Source organism: Neopsephotus bourkii, unplaced genomic scaffold (genome assembly GCF_033783945.1).
Source record: "Neopsephotus bourkii isolate Nb327-2 ecotype Australia unplaced genomic scaffold, CSIRO-AGI_Nbou_v1 NB_1638, whole genome shotgun sequence".
NCBI lineage: Eukaryota > Metazoa > Chordata > Aves > Psittaciformes > Psittacidae > Neopsephotus > Neopsephotus bourkii.
The window spans coordinates 5,362,167-5,379,539 of NW_026902113.1; the positions used below are offsets into that span (position 1 = coordinate 5,362,167).

At 35.7% G+C, this 17,373-nt stretch overlaps 1 protein-coding gene across 1 annotated transcript in view; it reads left to right on the forward strand.

The window, feature by feature from the left end:
* ATM (ATM serine/threonine kinase) overlaps positions 1–17,373 on the forward strand; it is a 65,401-nt gene that overhangs the window by 36,081 nt on the left and 11,947 nt on the right. The window contains exons 34-51 of the mRNA XM_061374388.1: positions 118–289; positions 659–800; positions 1,480–1,656; positions 2,049–2,220; positions 3,369–3,456; positions 3,801–3,956; positions 4,866–4,974; positions 5,713–5,801; positions 5,897–5,999; positions 7,044–7,192; positions 8,570–8,674; positions 9,220–9,339; positions 11,552–11,786; positions 12,328–12,495; positions 13,778–13,897; positions 14,914–15,131; positions 15,899–16,106; positions 17,045–17,158. Of these exons, the coding sequence (XP_061230372.1) occupies positions 118–289; positions 659–800; positions 1,480–1,656; positions 2,049–2,220; positions 3,369–3,456; positions 3,801–3,956; positions 4,866–4,974; positions 5,713–5,801; positions 5,897–5,999; positions 7,044–7,192; positions 8,570–8,674; positions 9,220–9,339; positions 11,552–11,786; positions 12,328–12,495; positions 13,778–13,897; positions 14,914–15,131; positions 15,899–16,106; positions 17,045–17,158 (2,645 nt within the window). The remainder of the gene's footprint in view (positions 1–117; positions 290–658; positions 801–1,479; positions 1,657–2,048; positions 2,221–3,368; positions 3,457–3,800; positions 3,957–4,865; positions 4,975–5,712; positions 5,802–5,896; positions 6,000–7,043; positions 7,193–8,569; positions 8,675–9,219; positions 9,340–11,551; positions 11,787–12,327; positions 12,496–13,777; positions 13,898–14,913; positions 15,132–15,898; positions 16,107–17,044; positions 17,159–17,373) is intronic.

Genomic DNA, 17,373 nt, shown 5'->3' on the forward strand with positions numbered 1-17,373 from the left:
TTGCAGGTTTTACCCCATAATAATCTTAGTTCCAAAATTAGTTTGTATTAATTACAACTTTTAGGGTGGGACCTTGTTTTAGCATGCTTAAGATTATAAAATTACCTGCATTTACAGAGGCTGTTGGAAGTTGTTTGGGAGAAATCGGTCCAATGGATTTCTCTACCATAGCTCTTCCGCATGCTGAAAATGCACTGGATCCTAAAGCAGTGGACTTACTTGAAGATAGAAAACTTCAGTGGGTCTTCATAATGTTAACTCAAATAAATATTGCTTTAACAGATAACTGGTGAGTATACTTGCTTCATTTATTTTGTTCAAAGCTTAATGGGAGTTTCTAAGTTGTGCATTGCTCAGATCACCTCAGAGTTAATGTCCAATGGTGTGTGTCTTCAAGGCTTAGATTAGTTATCCAGTCAAGCTCAGATGTTTCTTAGACATTCTCCAGTAGGGCTGGAGCCAGAGGATAGCAGTGCTGTGGAGTAAATACCGAGGCTTTGCTTTATAACAAAATACGCAGTGGCATAACCTAGCCCACAATTTTCTGATTTGATGGACATGTTGGATTGCAGAATTACTTATTTTGTGTATTTATAAAGGTGATTTTAAAAGTAAAATATCTGAATGAAATTAATGACAACATTTTGTACTCTTTCAGTATTGATGTTAGAGCTGCTGCTGTTTCCTGTTTGAAAAACATACTAGCCACCAAGTCTGGCAGTGAATTTTGGGAAGTTTATAAAAATAAAGCTGATCCCATGTTAATCTATCTACAGCCTTTCAGAATATCTAGGAAAAAGGTACTTCTTCTGATATACCTTGTTTAGATAGATGTGGGGCAGAGAAAACTTGAAAATATATATTTTTAGAAAAGAAAATTTGAAAATGTTTTTGGGATAGGCTTTGCTGAATGTAAAATTCAGATTGCAGTCAGATTACAAATGGGATTGTTTGTGTCCATCAGTTTCTCCTTTCTGTTTCAGCATTTGTGGCTTCTTGACGTAGGAAATTACCAATTTGGCATTAGAAAGCTGTGTACTTTCATTATGAGGCAGACAATTTTTGGTTATCTACTCGGTAATGTAATACACTCTTTCTGAGGATTCCAATATCATTTCTTACAAAAAGTCAGTGGAAGATAGGTCAGAAAGAACCATAAATAATGAATAATTAAGTTTTCAAACTTGATTTATAACTTAAATGTGGTGTCTAGTGTGGCCTTATTGATGTTAACAGTAAAATTTTATTTCTAATATTTTCACATTTCCTTGGAAAACTCTATATGGACAAAATTACATTTACATGACAAATTATGTTAAATTTACATGGAAAAATACTGTCAATCGGTTAAAGAACAGTTAATATTTAATGTTTAATCTGTGCTGATGGCAGTATCTTTTTTCGAATGTGTAGAATTTGTTTACATTTGCAATTTTTTCCTTTTTTTTTCTTTTTTTTTTCTTCCTTTTTTTCTTCTAGTTTTTTGTAGTACCTGCTAATGATACAGAGGCTCCTTTAGAATCTTTGGATGATGCAAATTTATGGATTCCTCTCGGAGAAAGTCATGAGACCTGGATCAAGCGCCTGACTAGGTCAATACTGGACAGTAGAGGTGTGCAGAATGAAGTTCTGCAGCTAATGAAGCCACTATGTGAGGTGAGCTAAATTATACATATATGCGTATGTACATGCATGCGATATGTGATGCATAAAAGTACATTATTACTCATCTTGATAGCAAATAGTAATTTCTGCTACTGAGGTACTACTTTTTCTTAACATTAATTGAGGTGTTTTATAGTCAGATATTGCAGATACCTAAAAAATACACTCCTGAAATACAAGATTTGAGACAATCGTAAACATAGATGAACTTTACATGACTGTTTAACTCAATGCCAGCATAGCTCCACTGAGTGGTTTACAGTTTTCATATTACATGTTCTTAAGCAATAGCTGTTTGAGTAGTTGTCAGTTTGATTATAACCCGAGAAAGAAAGTCTTTTGGCTGTTTTTCTTAGCAGCTGCTGTGCATGATTGTTTCCTAGGTGAAAACAGACTTGTGTCAAACTTTGCTTCCATACTTGATTCATGATATCCTTCTTCATGACTCGGATGAATCTTGGAGAAATCTTTTGTCAGTTCATATCCAGAAGTTTTTCACAGCCTGTTGCAGATTTGCCTCATCTACTAGATCTACACCTCCAAATTCAGATTCAGGTAATGTCATAATATTTTTGTTTCATCTGAAAGAGGGATTCTGGTTGTGAAAAGATTATTTTCTGACATTGAACATGATGATTGCCAGCAGACAGGATTTTGGAAGCTTCTGTCCAATTGTTTGATCTTTTTTTGGTGGAGATACCTGTTCATTGGCAGCACCTAAGTAGTTTCTTCTGTATGACTTCTTTCCTTATTGACCACTGCATAATGTTTTTACTTGCTGAATTTAGATATGATCCAATGTTGTGTGCTGCGAGACTGAGTCATGGACTGCTGCTCAAAATGACCAGTTGGCAGTTAAATTCCTCTCTGACTCTGAAGAGCAAAATGTCATGATGCTTTAGGAGCTGGGAGTCACATGTCCCCACTGTATGTCTATGTATGTTAAGCAAGTAGGAGATGATGTACAAAGAAGGAGGTGATGTTCCTTCTATAGGGTCTTTGGTAGCAGTGAAAAGTAAGCATTGTTCATTTCTGTTTATTAGAACACAAAAAATGCCCAGATACTTATTTTTTACAAATTTGTAGTTCTACATCTTACTATAGTGTAGTACTAATCAAACCTTTGCTTATGCATTCCCTGTTTCTAGCTTCTTGTAATTTATTAATTAAAAATGTCCATAAAAAGGAAAAAACTATTAACCCAATAATCAGAACACAGCTTGTAGCCATCTGTTTGTTTGGTATTTCTGAAAACTAGGAGCAAGGCATGGGAATATAAATTCTTTAAAAGTATGTGTCTGTATGTGGGAAATTGTGGGTTTTGTACAAGCATACATGTTATAAAGTCTATAGTAAAGCTACTAAAAAGTATTTCTGTGGCTTTGGAATAAATTTACATGTCTCAGGGAAGAGCTGTGCAATGATGTTGGATGGTCTCTGAATTCTATAAGCAGCAATAGGATATATACATTATTAACGCAAAGATAATTTGATAAAGAAAATTGCAGCATAAACTACCGTAATGTCACTAACATCATATAAGGAGAGGAAGTAATTTGGTGACAAACTATTAATTTATTTGGAAATGTTGTCCAAGGAAGTTTTTTTAGTGTTTTTTTTGTACGAAATACATCTTTTTATTTTTTAAAAGGATATGTTCTGATGGAAGTTCATTCTGTTCTCTTTTGAAATCTATATCCCAGATCAAGAAACCCATAATTTTAAAACTTTGGATAAAGTATCTCGACGAGCCATGCTTGCTGTTGTTGATTACTTAAGAAGGCAAAACAGGTAAATTATAGCTTTCCAAAATGTTGCTTTAATTTAATTATGACTGTTCTCAGATCAGTTGACACTGTAGATAAAGGACAAAGTTGTGGTAGAGACAGTGTCATTTCAAAGAACTGAGGATTATAGTAGTGACCTTGCATTTCTTACAGAATTGATATGGCTAGCCTTAAAGGCTGAAAGATTCCTCTAAAAACTTTTTGTCTGAGAAACTTTTTGTGGTATGGGTTTTGAGGGGACTAAGATAAAATTAGCCTTCACAAGGCTTTATAATTAGATTGGATTTATTTTGTTTAGCGTCAGAGAGAAGGTCTGTTACAGCAATCATGACCTTTTTATTTAATCAGATCTGTTTCAGGTACAGTTTTTGATGACAGCTTCTGGCTAGATCTGAATTATCTTGAGGTTGCTATAGCAGCACAGTCTTGTGCTGCTCACTTCACAGCCTTGCTCTACACAGAAATCTATGCGGACAAGATAAATAGAGACAAACAGCAAGAAAGGTACAGTGCTTGAGAAATTCTCTTTTTTGACATTTTGGGTATAACGGATCATGGGTTTTGTGTCCCAGTAGTATTCTATTACATGAGAAGTCAGGGAAACTAAAAATATTCTGTAGGTGTGTTTATTGACATTGAAAATGTTTCTGCCAGTGTGATCCCAGCCTTGCTAATTTGCTAGCTTTGACACACTCAAAATAATGTCATTTTGACTTCTAACCAGAATATCTTCTTAGTAGTGTGTATTCTGGAAAACTTCACTAAAGGTAATAATGCTGAATACTAAATGTATTGAATCTCACTTTTTATGTTGAACACTTTTCAGATTCTGTTTCACATCATTAATAGTGTGCCAGTAGTTAAATTATGGCCAGAAGTGAATCCACAATAATGACCAGAACTGTGTGGGTAGACCTGAATGATCCTTGTAGAAGGAGATTTCTTCTGTAATAGACAGTTATGTTTGTCTTCCATTGTAGAAACATTAAAACATGGAGCTAGTTTGCTAGCTTCACTTTGGCGACAAATAGCTCTAAGGCAGTGAATGTATTACGAAAGTATGGTGATAGGCATATATATTATGTAGTTGCTTTTATTCTTTCCCAAAGGAGGGCATTCTTGCTTCAGGCATTCACAAAAGCAGTGCGATTTAATAAGATTAGATATTATAAGGTGGGGTGGGATTTTTTTCTCCCCAAAAACGCCTTGATTTTGAAATCCCTTGATGTTGATAGTTTAGCTGATTATTTTCTTATTCTGGTGGAGAGCCATTTTGAATAACCTGAGGATACAACAGGCCTGATCTTGCATTTTGTGTTTGGGCCCAGTGTGTTGGGTTTGGGTGTTGTTTCAGAATTTTAGTTCTTTGTATGGAGTTCCGTTTAACTTTACTGGTTGAAACATTTCTTTTAGGTCTTCCTTTAAAGCAGCTAAGAGTTTGGCATTTGAAGAAGAAAGTCAAAAAACAACTATTACTATGTTGAATGAAAAAAGCAAAGAAGAAACTGGCCTAAGTTTACAGGTAAATGTGTGTGCTTCATAATCTGAAATCAGTCTTCTCATAGAAATACAGTTATCAGGTTTCATCTGAGCTGAAGTCAGATCTAGTTGAACTTCAAAAACAGTATTTGAAAGTTCTCCTAATTAAAAGTGGACTCAATGGCCTTTCCAGTTAAGTATTTGTTCTTCTGAAACTAATTAATTGGTGCATTTTCAATGGCAGCAAAGCAGACTGTTCCTAAAAAAACTGACCTCGTGGTGGTAACCAGCCAACTAGTTTTCAGTGTGTTTTGTCAGAGATACTTACTTAAAAAGTCAGCAAGTGGTGTAGCAAGTTGTAATAATCAAAGCCTAAGTAGTATTATCCAGTTTATTGGATAGATAAAATCTGATATTCTTGTCTAAGTTACTGCTTAGTTCATTATTCCAGAACTGTGCTTGCATATGTTTAAAGTGCATGGTTAGCTGGTATGTCAGATGCTCATTCAGTGTTACTGCCTTTTGCTTTTGAACCTGCCCACTTAAGGTCAAGTGCTAGGTTTTAGTAACATTGCAGAAAAGTTAGATAGTCCTGAGGAGTTTTGCTAGACGACAAAACTTGTCTTCCTGTGGTGGTACCAGGCTCAAATAAAGGAAAACAAGCAATGATAGCAACATGTTACATGGAAGGACTAGTATTTATAAACTCGTATGCTATGTGTAAAACTCACTTGAACTGATTGCAGAGAGGTAATTCTTTGGTTTATGGCACATGTTCTAGGACCTTCTCATGGACATATATAGAAGTATTGGAGAACCTGACAGTCTGTATGGATGTGGTGGAGGAAGAATATTACAGCCATTAGCACGGTATAGTTTATTAATGTTCTTATGTTCTGTAGAGTCATTGCTTTCATTTATTAGTAAGGAACTTAAATTGAGAACTTCTCGTTAACTTACAACAGGATAAGGACGTATGAGCATGAAGCAGTATGGGAGAAAGCCCTTGTAACACATGACCTTGAGGCAAGCATCTCACCGTCTACTCACCAGGCAGGAATAATAGAGGTAATTTTATTTTATAATAGGAAATGAATGTAAGAATTGATATCCATCATACTGAAGAGTCATTTGTAGTAAATGCAAAATTCTTTTAGGACAAAAAGAGCCCACTGTCATAGGCATCCAAACCATGTAATATAAGGCAATTTAATATTTGTCCTGAAAACCTGAAGGCTTCTGGTCCTTTTGTCATTCACCCGTAATCCCTAGTTTAGGTAATGAATTTTGTGAAATATTTCGAAATAAATATATTTAATTTTATACAGAATTTGGCCAGCTCCTAAAATGACAGCATATAAACAGTAATGTAATTGGTTGTTTTTGCCATCTCATTCTTTAAACCTCTCCATTATGGCAACTATTGTACTGAAACTGTGGTATTTCTGATAAAATAAATACATGAAATTGATGTTGTCTTGTTTTGAGCCCTTAAAAATATGTTGACTTTTTATCCTAAAAATATTTACACCACTTCTGTAATAACATTGCACAGATATATCGTATTTCTCCTCATTTTCCTAAGGTACTTTTCCTACCCCTTAATAATTTGGTACCATTGCAAAACTTCCATTGTGTTCTTCCTTCATAATGGCTGCACACATTTGGATAGGTGGTCCCAATTATAGTCATTATGGTCTACAAACAGCTAGTAGTTTTAGAGGGCTGGGAAACTTTTTCAAGTCCCCCCCAGGAAAAAACAGTTCATTAGAAATAAAACCAATTTAGACTTACTGCCTAGGAATGATTGAATGGAGAAATGTGAGCAGATACTTCATTTGAAACTCAGCATGGAAGTTTATTTCAAGAAAATGCCAGCCACAGTAGTAAACAAAACTCTTTTTCTGGGGTTGCAGTTACCAATAGTGTGATTAGTAGTCATTCTTGTGTAAAAGCTTTCACTTTATATAGCGTTGAGTTTAGAAATACTTATGGTCCTGCTTTGCCCCCAAAGGCTTCTTTTGTTTCCAAAGTTAAAACAAAGCCTTCTAAAAAAAACAGTTCATTTATTAAAGGAGGAAAACCAACTTTCAGTAATTTTGTTAATTCCAGGCTTTGCAGAATTTTGGCCTTCGCCACACTCTTTCCATGTATTTAAAAGGACTGGAACATGAAAACACTGAGTGGAGTGCAGAACTACAGGAAATCTGCTATCAGGCAGCATGGAGGACTACACAGTGGGACCATATATCTTCTGTCAAGTAAACTGACTTACTTTTTTGCTAGTTCTTTAAGTGAAAGGCAAAGGTTTCAGTTCCAAACAAAAGGATAATGTAGAATATCATTTCTATGAAGCAGGTCACCTAATTTATCTTAATAATTGAATGGAAAAGTAGTCTTTTCTCACTTAGACCTGGCTGTCCTTTAAGCACATCACTTCTCCTTTTCTTGGGAAATTGTACACATTAATTCTTCCTTTTGATTGTCCATAACTATAAACTGAAATTTTTCCATTTTGACACAGATAGATGTGTCTTAAGTACATATGAGGGAGAAATAGTTTTAAATGTTTAATTTATAAGCAGATGGGGAAAATATTACTGGGTAAGCCACAAGAGGTTATCAAGACCTGAATAAGCAAACACCAGCGTTGATTCATGGCTCCTCCCTCGTAAGGAACAATCTCCTCTCTTGTGTAATGTTGGATCCCTGGTGTTAGTTATTTTGTATGACTGGCCAGGATCTAGTATGAACTCTTGAGCCTTCCTAATACAGCTACATCATCACACATTTTAGGAGGAATACAGAGATTTGCTACATTTTGCTAAAAGCAGAAGTTACATGATGGGTTCTTTAGTAACTCCTTCTATGTTAACTTTTAGTAGTTAAGGAAATGAAGGATTTTTTTTTCGAAGACTTGTACAAAGAGATGGGTCTGGGAAACATGCTTCTGGTGTGTTCATTCTTTCCTCCTGCACTGTCTTTAGATCATTGTTTAGAAGCACTTGAAAGACTTCACAGACATACCCTGTCAAATGGCAGGTGTCATGCCACAGTCACAACCTCTTATGCAAATAGAATATTCAGTTTTAATACAGGATCACAAAAATAACATGAATGAGATGGCAGGGAAGAGGAGGATCAAGAGAAGTGGAAAGAACAGAGAGAAAATTGAATTGAACTCTGGGTTCACTGGAGTTTTTTCAGCCTTCTGATTTTCTTTATTTATTCCTTTTATAAATATTTCTGAAGTTAAACGTGAAAAATTGTACATCCTGAACTGAAGCAGCATACATACCATTATATATGTCTTTTAGCATAACATTGTGAGAAATGTTACAACTGATTTTGTTTTTTACTGTGCAGTTGGTTTTGTGCCATATTTTTGATACAACCTTGAACATCTTGTATGTATTACGAACATTCTCAGTTCTTGTTTTTTCTTTGTTTTAAAAGCACATCTTGAATTTGTAAAATATTAAATTTATTTAAAATTTATTATTGATTACCATGCAAGACAGCAATCCATCCAACTGCAGAAAATGTACTACTAGAAATATTTGTCATAAAGGTAAAATGGACTTCTTTTCAAAAGAACTATAATTTTCCTTTTATTTTATGTTACTTTTATTTCTAAGCGATGATGCAGGAAGACGAGGCTACCATGAATCACTGTATGATGCTCTTCAGTCTTTACGAGATAAGGAATTCTCTGCTTTCTATGTTGGTCTTAAAGACGCCAGGTAACTGCATGCAAATATTGTGCTCTTAGAGAGAGATGGAGTGTGTGTCTGTAGTCACAAGTTATGTTTAAAAAACTGTTGTGGGATTTTATGGGCTTAAATAAAGACTTGTGCATAGAATTAATGAATATTTCTGTAGTGCAGCTTCATTTGTAAGCTTTTTTTGGTTTGGGTTTTTTGGTTTTTTTTTTGTTTTTTTTTTTTACTTCAGTTTGTCTTCTGTGCATATACAATTTGTGTGCTAGTTGAAAATGCATTTCCTGTGGCGTACATCCCTTACTTCATGGTCCTTTTAAGTGGATTTGATTGCTGACTACTCTTTAGCTGATCTGTCACTTACGGTTTGGAGTTCATACATGCTTACAGTGTTTTCATTTATTTAAAAAACTAATGTTTTGAACTCTTATGGTAATATGAATAATTCTGAACTTAATAGTTTTGCTGGTTAAATTCTGTTCACTATAAGGAAATTATGTTATGGATATTTGGAATTACTTCTGAATATTATAAACCCCTAATTTAGTATTTCTGTATTAAATCCATAGAGTGAATGAAGTAGAAGAGCTGTGCAAAGGCAGTCTTGAGTCTGTTTATTCATTATATCCGACTCTTTGCAGACTACAGCTAATTGGAGAGTTGGAAAATACAGGTCTGCTGTTTTCCAGGTATTTTTTTAAGCTTCTTTCATACTCCTGAGTTTTCAGATTTTTGGTAATCAAGTCTAGCACAAAAAATAAAATCACCTCAACAGAATTTACTTATGAGCATTTCAAACTTTGTCTTTAAAATTATACAGATTTTTAGCTTTACTATGTGAAGACAAATCTAGATTCTCTTTATTTCCAGACTCGATTTATTTGTGATTTAGTTTTAATTATAGTGACCCGCAGGTTGAAGGAGGTGATCCTGTCCCTCTACTCTGCTCAAGACCTCACTTGGAGTATTGCATGCAGTTCTGGTGTCCTCAACATAAAGAGGACATGGGACTGTTGGAACAAGTCCAGAGGAGGGCCATGAGGATGATCAGGGGACTGGAGCACCTCCTGTATGAAGATAGGCAGAGGAAGTTGGGGCTGTTCTGCGTGGAGACCTCATAGCAGCCTTCCAGTATCTGAAGGGGGCCTGTAGGGATGCTGGGGATGGACTGTTTATTAGGGACTGTAGTGATAGGACAAGGGGTAATGGGTTTTAAATAAAACAGGGGAAGTTTAGATTGGATATAAGGAAGAAGTTCTTTAGTGTGAGGGTGGTGAGGCATTGGAATGGGTTGCCCAGGGAGGTTGTGAATGCTTCATTGCTGGCAGTGTTCAAGGCTTGTTTGGACAGAGGCTTGGGTGACATGGTTTAGTTTGAGGTGTTCCAGCCCATGGCAGGGGGGTTGGAACTTGATGGTCTTAAGGTCCTTTCCAAACCTAACTCTTCTATGATATGATATTATGCCAATACTGTATATAAAATAATTGTTTTATTTCCTTTTTTTTTTAGTATACTCCAAGGTAGCCATCATAGAATCATAGAATAGTTAGGGTTGGAAAGGACCTTAAGATCAAGTTCCAACCCCACTGCCATGGACAGGGACACCTCGCTCTAAACCATATCACCCAAGGCTCTGTCCAGCCTGGCCTTGAACACTGCCAGGGATGGAGCATTCACAACCTCCCTGGGCAACCTATTCCAGTTCCTTTGGTTTACTAAAGTAACTGAGTTATTCTCTTCTAGTTTCCTTTATAAAAAATGTTTTCCATTTCCTTAGTGATACTCATAGATCTGTTGAAAGTTGTTTCAGTTTGAATCACTTTCTTCATGGAACACTACTACTGTCAGTATTGTACCTGAATTCTTAATATTATTTTTTAATCATAGGAGAGTATTTGTATCTCTAGTGCTATTAATGTTGGACTTTTTTCTGCTGTAGTGGTATTGGTTTCACAAAATTACAGAATGGTTGAGGTTGGAAAAGACCACTGGAGGTCAAGTCCAACCTCTGTGCTCAAGCAGGGTGATCTAGAGCACATGGATCAGGATTATGTCCATATGACTCTTGAGTATTTCCAGGGAGGACACTCCACAACCTCACTGGGCCACCTAGTCCAGTGCTCAACCACCCTCACAGAAGCGAAGGTTTTCTTCATGTTCAGGTGGAATTTCCTGTGTTTTAATTTGTACCCATTGCCTCCTCTTCTGTCACCTGGCACCACTGAGAAGAGTCTGGCCACATCCTCTTGGCACCAGCCTCTCAGATACTTATATATATTGATCAGATCCCTCTGGAGCCTTTTCTAGGCTGAACAGCCCCAGCTCCCTCAGCCTTTCCTCAAACGGGAGATGCTACAGACCCTTAATCAGTCTAGTGGCTAATAGTTGTCCTGCAGTCCTTTAGCATGTCCAGGACATTATGAGCCGTTGCTATTTGCAGTTAATGAATTGTCTAAGAAAATAATACATATAATGACAGCCTACACAGCTACAGTGTCACAGTCTAGAATATATGCTTATTTTAATCCTACATGACCTATATAATAAAATAGGAATCTTGCTCTCTAATATTTTAAGTAGTCCTGTGTTTGGAGGCGATTCCCCTTGCTGATAGACCTTTAACCACAACAGTTTTTGATGCATTATCAAGAATGTTTATGGTGGGGTTGTTCACCTTACAAATGTTGATCTCTTTTTAAAACTCTTGATCAGTTTTTAAAACTGGAAGCCTGACAGTTTATTCTGCATATTAATCTTGTAGGGTTTGATGGACTGTTTCTTGGTTTTGAACTGTAGATTGTGAACTACCTCAGTAATTTACTTTTGTTACTTATTTGGCATTTTACTAATACTTAGCAAGAATTAATAACAGGTCTTGTATTCTTTTGGTGACAATTACAGGTCTGTTACTACTCAACAACTGAATGATACTTATTTGAAATGGCAGAGGCAGTCCCAGCTTCTCAAGGACAGTGACTTCCGTTTCCAGGAACCTGTCATGGCTCTGCGCACTGTAGTTTTGGAGGTCTTGCTTGAAAAGGAAAACGAAAATATGAAAAGAGAATGTATTAAAGACATCCTGACCAAGCATCTAGTGGAGCTGTCTAGATTGGCAAGAACTGCTAAAAATACACAGGTACAAATTGCAGAAAAGATCAGTGATGGATGTTTAGTTTGTTAGTTTTCCAAAGAACTTCGTTTTTCAACAGTACCAAAGATGAACTGTATTCTAAGTTTATTTAATAATCAGTTAGTTAGAGACTTAAACTATGTAGATCTTAATTCATTAATTGTATTTATGGCTTTGTTGTCCAAGTTTTGTTCGTAACTGTAAGCTACTCTATGAGGAATATAATATAAAAAAAAATAGTACTTAATTTTAGTGCAGCTTTATATATCCAGCTTCCACTTGCATCATACTGCTGCAGAAAGAATGTGATACATTATTTTATGGTTTGTAAAGTTTAATTCCATAGTACATTTTTGTTACAAATCAGGATTTTCTGCAAGTGTAGGAAAATAACTTCATCTCATTGCTGCAGATAAGTTCTTAGCATTGGCGAGGCAGAATATGCTGCACAAGTAGAGCAAAGGAAGATGGAGTTTAAAAACAAAACTTGCTGTGAGATACATGTATTTAACTTAAAGAAATGATTATAGCGTGTTTTCAATTTCAGCTTCCAGAAAGGGCTATGTTTCAGATCAAACAACACAATCCAGTGGGATATGGAGTTTCTGAATGGCAACTAGAAGAAGCTCAGGTTTTCTGGGCTAAAAAGGAAGAGAGTCTTGCACTGAATATTCTTAAAAGTATGATAAAAAAATTAGATGCAAATTGGTTTCAGGTATGTGTTATATAATCTATGAAGTTATGGGAACTCTCTTTCCCCCTTTCATACATCACTTTCTTTTTGTGCTTGTAATTTCATCAGGTTTTTTTTATTCCATTTATTGTCCTTTATTTTTTGTCTACAGTTCTTCATCTGTCCTTGTTTTCTAAATAACTTGTTATCATCATCAGTGTTTGTGTTCACTGTTCATTGCCTCCTCAAGATTAGTATCTTTTCAACAGCACAGATGACTGGAGAGATTCCCCAAGGAAAAGCCACCAGTCACAAAGACCTCAATAGTTTGGAAAATCGTGCCAATAGGAGTTGCTTTAGATGAGCAGGAAGTTCTTCACTTGAGATAGAATAATCTCAAGCAGCATTACAGGGAGGGTTTTGATTGGCTGGAGTGTAACTGTCAGAAAGGACCTGCTGGTCCTAGTGAACAGCAAGCTGAAATGATTCAGCGTGTCTTTGTGGCTATGAAGGTAAACAGCACCAAGAATGTAGCCAGTAGATTAAGATATAGGAAGAAAATTCCTTGCCTCTAAATACTGTGACTAGTTTGCCCTGAAGAAATGATGGAATCTCTCTTGCTGGAAATTAATAGTCAATAGTTTTTTGCTAATTTGTCCACTTCTGATTAAAATTTTACTGATGTGTGCTTTCCTGGAACTTGCTAAAATACTGGTGTCAGGTCTGCCACCTGCCACTCATATTAAGGCAATTTTAAGCAAAAGCTTTTATACCTCTTTTAGTAGTTCAGCTATTTAATCTGTGAATTCATGTAGACCTTTTGGAAAAATACTCTTTGGAAACCTGCTCCATCATCTTTCTGGAGCACTTTTAATCACGTTTCCATGTGCCTGAAAAATTTAATGATCACACATAGTTACTGCAATTCCTGAATGTTTCCTACAGAATGCACTATGGTATTTCAAATTAAATGGGGATATTGGCAAATACAACCCTGGAAACGGGCTGTGAATTTATTTATTTTTTTTTACATTTTATCATTGATTTATTCTAGTTTTCATTGTTCAAACTGTCAGGTATTTAAAAATATATTCACTCTTTTACTCACATAGGATGTGAATGTGATTTAAGGTTATTGACTACTGTAGATGTGGATGGTAAATGACTCTTTAAATACATTACATTCAGAGACCCAAGTGATTGAATTATATTAAGGGTTTAAAAGCTTTGTAAATTGCTTACCTCATATGTAAAAGATATTTTTATTTGATGTCTCCCTCTTTTTTTCTTTTTTTTTTTTTCCCCCAAACTTGCTTTTCTAAAGGTTGAGAATGATCCTTGTCTGAAATTGATATACACAGAGTGTCTGAGGCTATGTGGAACCTGGTTAGCAGAAACATGCTTGGAAAACCCTACGGTCATCATGCAGAAATACTTAGAAAAGGTGCGTCCAGTCTTTGAAATGTACAGTCTTGGAGATAATGCTGTGCTAAAATATGGTGTTAAATACATTTTTCAATCCAGCCTTTATTTTTCTGGATTGAAAATACGTCTTCTTATAAAAGTATTCACATAGTACTGCATAACACTGAATCTTATAAAATATTTAGAATATGGCTTTATAAAATTCACAGAAAAACTTCTGTGTAATATTAGTTTAGAAGTGCAGTCATTACAACTACTAGTCCCCTTTTCCTTTCCTATTCCACTCCATCCCCGTCTTTTCCCTTTCAGGACAGATCATTCACTTACTGTATTTTCGGTATGGGTATTGTATTTGTAGTGTTCTTTTGCCAAGTGCTGGAAAGTTGTGTTCTGGTATTTCTATATACTGTATTATTTTTTTTAACTCTTAGCAATAGAAATATTTTTATTAATATTTGTCCACTCTGAATTTCTTTATTTCGTGCTAACTTGTGAAACTCTCCGTAGTTGCTGTTCTCTGTTACTCTGTACATGCTCTCTTCACTCTGAAGATTTGAATCAAAGACTTTCACGTAGAATTGCTTTTCAGTTTTGGCACTTTTGGGACTGCCTTTTTTACCATCTTATGATATAAGTTGTAAAATTATTGTAAAACTATTGTAAAACCTCATGCCTAGTTACTCTAAAAGATAACTGTAGGAGACTTCTGTATGGTTATTAAAGCTGTTTCATACGGCATTATCTTTTTGACTGTTCTCACTGAAACACTCCTCAAAGATAAAATTCAGGTAAGAGAAAAATACTCAGCCTGGTAGGTTTATTTTATATGCATACATATTCCATCATAGGCAACATTAAATAACCTGTTTGAGCAGATGACCCTGCTTGAGCAAGGGGGTTGGACACAGTGACCTCCAGAGGTCCCTTCCAACCTCAACCATTCTGGTTTTCTCTGATAATATGAGTTAAATCAAGTATTATGCAGTATTATTAATTTGATTATCAGTCTCATATTTACTGTAACCTCCCTTTTAGGCTGTGGAAGTTGCTTCAAGCCACAGTGGAGACAGGTGTGATGAGCTGAAGAAAGGGAAGATGAAGGCTTTCCTGTCTTTAGCTCGTTTCTCAGATAATCAGTACCAGCGAATTGAGAATTACATGAAATCCTCAGAGTTTGAAAATAAGCAGACATTACTGAAGAAGGCCCAGGAGGAGGTCTTTCTCCTCAAGGAGTGTAAAGCTGAGACAAATAGGTGAGCATTCAAATGAAGAGGTGGTGACTAGGGAGCTATCAAAGGCTCCATCTTTACTAATTCTCTGAACAAGTGGTACAGCATGAGTCACATCTCTACAGCTGAATTTTTCCTTCTGTACAAAACAGTGGCCAAATCTGTAGTGCTTCTTGCAAATAGTTTCTAAACTGTGCTTGAATATGGTCTAGGAGAGTGCTAGGTAGGTAGTGTGGGCGAAAACTAAGCCAAGGAGAATTACAACAGTAAAACAGCACGGATGGTCGTGGCCCAGAATTCACATTTATTCCTTGGATCTGTTCAGTTTATTTGACAGAGAGAATGCTACAGAGTAAAAATAAATAATGTTGAGATTTTTCTCTATTGCGCATTTGGTGAAAGAGTAGAATTCATCTTAATACAGAATTCTTGAAGATTTAGTAAATGCAATTGCAAGTGAGCAGAAAAAAATGAACTTCAGCTGTTGGAAACTAAAGTCCTTAGAGAAATAATCGGTATTGGATATTCACATTTACAACCCCGTAGAGAGTAAATCATTAAAAAGAAAATCAAAACCAAACCACTGAAAATTTACTTAAAGTGGTGGGTCTGTGTGAACAAACATTAAAGGAGTAGCTCCCACAATTTGGTTTCTCAGTTGTCTAATTTATTGTGCTTGTACATACAAAACAAGTTAAAAAATGTTAGATTAGTGAGAGAACTTGTGACAGACCTGCTGTAAGTTCATGAAGAGGTAATCTGTTGCTTAAAAATAATTTCTGTTTACACAGATATACAGTGAAAGTTCAGCGAGAACTTCAACTGGATGAATGTGCCATGCATGCCCTAACTGAGGATCGTAAACGTTTCTTGTGTAAAGCAGTGGAGAACTATATCAGCTGTTTACTAAGTGGAGAAGAACATGATATGTGGATCTTTCGACTCTGTTCTCTGTGGCTTGAAAATTGTGGAGTTGATAGAGTCAATGAACTGATGAAGGTATATGTCTGTTGCTTTTCCTTATGCTTTGACATGGTATTATCCATGTTCCTTCTTGTCCTCCTTGTTTCTAGAAGATGAAATACAGTGATGTGCAGTATGCTTTCCTGTGTATCTCCTTAACTTTTCCTTCAAAAATTAATTTTTTCAGTCATTGCTCATCAGTTTGTTTTTCATCAAAGAGAGAGCTGTAATTCACAGTGTATTTTAAATTAACTCTATTTAAGTTAGCATTTTAATTTAACAAGTCTGTATGGTTAAGTCAGTATGACAATCTCATGATCTGTTCACTGTTATCACCTTGTTCTTTACAAACCTTGAAAGACTGTCTTCCAGCATCCTTTAGTACTTTGTTCTAGCTAATATTGTACCTAATATTAGGTGAAAGGATATACTTTCAGAGTGCCTGTATAACACAGTAGCCAGGGACCAGCAAAGTTCCTAGTTTAGAACCAGTTCTCAAGCTGGTTCTATCATTTCTAGAATCACACAGGAAATCTGATAATTCTTAACCTGAATGATTGTTTATAACAGAGGTCTGTATAATTGCTTTGTGTTACAAATAACTTTGAAAAATAGAAAGTGTTTCTTTACTCAGATTTTTAACAAACAATTATTCCGTGTCTTAAACTAGATTGTACTTGTTAATTAGGATTGTTTCTTGCCACAAAGAATCTGGAAATGAATTCTGAATCAGCATATCTAAGCTCTGCTCTGATAGAATAGAAAATAATTTTCTTATGAAGGACTTGCAGCATTTAGGAGACACTGACCAAGATGGTGTGATACTCACTTGATTGCCATTTGATCATACAGCAATAAATATTCCCAGTTTAAAAAAAAGCAAGACCAAAATTGCTAGCCCTTACCTAGTATTTTGTGATTCCAGGGGTTTTTGTGTTTCATACAGCTTTCTAACTGAATTTTTTCTACTACAGAAAAATGCGAAGAAGATCCCTTCTTACAAGTTCTTGCCTCTGATGTACCAGCTGGCTGCTCGGATGGGAACCAAGTCGATGGGTGGTCTAGGATTTCATGAAGTTCTGAATAATGTAATTTATGCTTGTTGTAGCTAAAGACAAGTTAATTGGCTTTATCATGCATACTTCTAAATGATATGTGTCTTCCTTTGTGCAATTACAGCTAAAGGAGTCATGTACGTGATAAAGGTGTATTAACAATGAGTACTGCAAAACCAGTATAGAGGGGAAGAGGATTGGGAACTTTTCCTTGCTAATTGATTTCCTTGTTGTTTAAGAATAGTCTT